At 49.4% G+C, this 4,346-nt stretch overlaps 1 protein-coding gene across 1 annotated transcript in view; it reads right to left on the bottom strand.

The window, feature by feature from the left end:
• The window catches only part of LOC104490925 (sodium/hydrogen exchanger 2-like), a 26,796-nt gene extending 23,847 nt beyond the window's left edge, over positions 1–2,949 (bottom strand). Inside the window, exons 1-3 of the mRNA XM_010133279.1 lie at positions 2,784–2,949; positions 1,233–1,696; positions 624–874 (exon numbers count right to left, since the gene is read on the bottom strand). Coding sequence (XP_010131581.1) covers positions 624–874; positions 1,233–1,696; positions 2,784–2,949 — 881 coding nt within the window. The remainder of the gene's footprint in view (positions 1–623; positions 875–1,232; positions 1,697–2,783) is intronic.
• Positions 2,950–4,346: the final 1,397 nt, after the last annotated feature.

Raw genomic sequence — 4,346 nt, 5'->3', positions numbered from 1 at the left:
CAGGAATATTTCCAGGCTTCAGCTCTGTAGGGGACACACAACTCCCACCCCATCCCTCACTCTGCTCTGTCACCACGCGCTTTGCCTCAGCAGGCCTTTGGGGCCACCACCCAAAGCTGGCTGGTAGGTAGGGCACGCAGATCAGGAGGAGAATGCTAGAACAGACCAAACCTTTGGGAGGAGGTGATTAAATACTCCTTGCAGTTCTTCAAATGTTGTCCTTGACTCAGCCACACATGGAAAATAATAAAATATGCCAAGAAAACCTCTTCTGGATCTGCCAAATCTGCTAGAACATCCCACTGGCTGGACATCCAGGGTTTCCACACAAAAACCATGGAGCTCAGATAAACATTCCTCAGTCACCTGCACAGAGCGCTCCGCCATGGGAGCTGGCCCAGCAGCAGTCACGGGATTGCTCACAGCTATTACGACTGATGTGCCATTGTGTAATACGGGAAATGGGGTTACACCTCCCAGCCCTCCCACAGGCTTCTCCTCACTGTTTGCTGCCATACAGGGATTTCCAACTCCGCCAACTTCCTTTAAAACTTTTTCTGATATATTTCAGTAAATATCTCCAGAAAGCTTTCTGGCAATATGAGATGCTGGGACATACTTACGCCACGATCCCTGAAAGGTGAAACATCTCGGCGGTGAGGTAGGACAGATAGCTGTACAGGAAGACAAAGAGCGGCTCGATGACGCGGATATCCTTGGTGAATCGCGTGGTGAAGGCGGCGGTCAAGCCAAAAGTAAGACCTACTAACACTCCTCCTAGCCCAACCACAAAGAATTTTCCAACTCCAGCAAACACATCCACACTTTTGATGGTTGGCATTTCACAGAAGGATCGAAAGAGCTTGTAGAGCACCTGGGTGAAAAATCAAAGAGAAAACCACCCATTAACAAGATATTCACCAGATGTGGCCATACGTAGCAATGACTCTAAAATACACTGCTGGGATTTCTGCCCATGCGGGATCGGTATCCTGCTCTGGAGGTCAGGCTGCTACCAGGAGAGTGCTGTGGCACTCACGTACATTTCTGTCTCCAGACCTACGGTTTAAGAGATGTTCACCTGAAAGCTTCTGGGGACCTCCGTCCAGAGAAGTGGACCAGGAGTCCTCTGCTAGAGAGGCTGTGGATGCCTTTTCCCTCTGCAGATCTCACATGCACCAGCCCATCCTTCCTCTGAACATTAAATACCCCAAAGAAAGGTCAGTCCTTACCACTGTCACCGCGTCATTCAGGAGCGACTCGCCGAAGACCAAGATGTGCAGCTTTTCGTTGACGTGTATCTCTTCGAACACGGCTAACACCGCCACAGGGTCCACGGCGGCGATCAGGCTGCCGAACAGGAGGTTGTGGAGCAACGACACGTCCTGCAGGCGAAAGGCTTTCACCTGGCAGATCCCATACAGGGAGAAGCCGATCCCAAACACGTTCCATATCGTCCCCACGACCGCGTAGAGGAGAATAGTGCCAATGTTCTCAAAAAAGGGGCGGCTGGGCATGAAGTAACCTGCATCAAGGACAATGGGTGGCAGGAGGTAGAGGAAAAAAATGTCGGTGTCCATAACAGGCGGTGACCTGTCGTTTAAGCCGTAGATGATTCCTCCCATGATGAGTCCTACGAATATCAGCAAACAGCTTTCGGGAACAACAGAAGGCAGCTTGTTGTATAGATGAAACCCTGGAAGGGGATGAATGGAAAAAAAAAACCCCAATGTATTATCTCATCGGCCAAAACCGGCTGAAGAGCACCAACCAGCTCCTCGCTGGGGTGAGGAAGCTCCCCACACTCCCACCTTCAGCAGGCTGAGCTTTGGAGCAGCAGCGGTAACACACACAATTAAGGTGAAGTCACCCAACAGGAAATTGGATAGGAAATCTGAACGATTACTGAAAATACCAAACTGTCTAAAATTACTGTCGGTTAGGCCTGCAGTTCATCCTGGCATAAGGTAAAAGATGTATTCTTAGGTAATATACACAAATAAACACCCTAAATAGTCTGGGTAAACAAAAAGGTATTTGGAACTCCTTATGGCAATCTCATTCGCGTGGCACCTGCGGCACTGACGGAAACAGCAACTGCTAACGTGAAACGCACCGCAGACACCATACATCCAAAAAATCATCACCAACAAGCACTCTCATCCATTGTAAATGGTGCCGCTTTTAATGTTGTTTAATCATTAACACTTAGAGCTAAAGGTAACATCGAAAAAAGGCCAATCAAGCGGCCTTGTGCAACACCCAGTGGTAGGGAGAGATGCTGACAGCCACTCCAAGTCCTCCAGGTGAGTTAAGTAATAGAAACAAACCACAATGGGATAGGATTAATAAGAAAAAAAATCTGTGATCATTATAATTTCTTCATGCGTGCTAACAGAGCTGAGATTTCATCATGTCATATGCAGAAGGGCACAACAAAAGGGCCGTTTCCATCTGAAGAAGTTCTGGTCTAATTGAGTCTCAGGAACTTCTCCCTTCTCAGGACAAAAATAAAGGAAAGACTGCTGTGAAGTATTTACCCTCCTATCCACAACACCATGCACAGGTGTGAACTTCTAGATGGAAAACCATCATTTCCAACCTCAGAAGCGACTGGGCAGTTATTTTCCTTGCCTGCAGTACTTCTGGAATACAACTCAGGCATCTTAGGACTTGGCATGTTATCTCAGGCTCCAAGACTGGAGGAGAACCAAAGGCTACCCCTGCGCACACCATCCCCCCGGAGACCCCCCACCCTTCCTCACCCTCTCAAGATGCCTCACCTATTTTGGCCAAGGATGCAAGCATGATCCAGAGCGTGATTTCAAAGGGGACTTGGACATGCTGATAATCCAGAGAGAAAAATGCGTGCTCTGAGGATTCGTTGCCCTGGGCTTCCTCGGCAACCCAGCTGATGTTCTCTGGGATCACATCCTCCAGCAGCGGCATCGCTGGGGAGCTCTGCAGGGCTCCAACTCCGGTAGCTGGGAGGACAGAGGAGAGCACGGACCCAGCTAGGATAGCAGCTGCAGCTTTGCACCCTGCCCTCTGCCTTTCCATCTGCCCAGGAACCCGTTTGCCACCGGAGTTTGGCCACAGGCTGCTCCCCATCAGTGGCTCCCGCTGCTGCAGGTTGGGAGCACTGCTGGAGAGCCCAGAGCTCAGCTCACCCTCGCTACTTGGGTTGCTGTGAAGAGAGATGCAGCCGCCCCGCCTCCCCCTAATGGACTCTCCTCCCTGGTCCATTAGTTTCCAGCCGGGAGACCCTGCGGGAGAATCGCATCCTTTGCTCAAACAGGTGCCTCCTGCAGATGCTTCCTTGAAGAAATGCCCCCTGCACATCTCTGCATGCTTGAGAAAGAGATGGGCTGCATTGTAGTCCTAACTCTCGACACATTTTGGTCTCTAGTCTCTCAGAAACCCTTCTTGGAAGGGAAAAAAATTCTGTATGGCTTCTAGAGCAGCCAGGCTTTGATGGAAGATGTCCCACAAAAAACAGCCCCATCCAGAAACAGACCCATCTTACAGTGGACTTCACTGGATTTCTCCAGTGTCCCCAGAGAGCAGCAATGTTACTGATGGCCACAGTTCAGTTTCCACCTGGTAAATTAAGTAAAACACCAGCTGTCTTCTGCTAAACACAGAGCCGCGGCGCTGTGTGGGATGGAGATTGCCTGCGCTGGACAAAGAGGTTTACAACAACCGCTTAAAGCTTCTTCCTGTCATAAGGGCTAAGAGGAACAATCATCTTCAACTCTCTTCCCTTCTTGAAAACAGCATCAAAAACTGCCTGCTGCTTTAGAGAAGTTGGGGAGACAGAAAAATAAAAAGCTATTTCCAACAGTGTTCAATGTATTAATGATACAGAGAAAAAAACTGAATTGGGCTAAATTCCTCCGTTGTGGAGTTGCATTTAAGTTGGTGATGTTTCAGTGGGGATGAATTGGGTCCAAAGAACAGATGTAATTAAAACAGAGCGGCCCCAGGCTGCTGCCAGACTGATCGATGGCCTATTTGTTTCTCTTCGGCTGCCTAAATGACACCAAAATTGAGCTGCTGACAACAAGCTGGTGACCCACTTCCCTGTTGCAAAGCCAGACCCCAACCTCTGTCAGACACGGATCCGGGTTTCTCACACCACATGAGAAACCCATTTCCAACCTGATTTGTAAAGCAGGGGCAGGATAAACTTTGGGAGACAGGAGAAATGCAGTGAGGCCCCTCTAGGAGGGGCTTCTCCACACTTTGCCATGGCTAACCTGAATTTCCAGCGTGCCTTTTCCACACTTGCTGCCTTTAAAGCAAAGCAAACCAGAGCCAAGAGTGGTGGAAGCAGCTCAGAGCGT

The sequence above is a fragment of the Buceros rhinoceros genome, unplaced genomic scaffold (genome assembly GCF_000710305.1).
Source record: "Buceros rhinoceros silvestris isolate BGI_N320 unplaced genomic scaffold, ASM71030v1 scaffold6663, whole genome shotgun sequence".
NCBI lineage: Eukaryota > Metazoa > Chordata > Aves > Bucerotiformes > Bucerotidae > Buceros > Buceros rhinoceros.
This window is presented reverse-complemented; position numbering and strand designations above follow the sequence as displayed.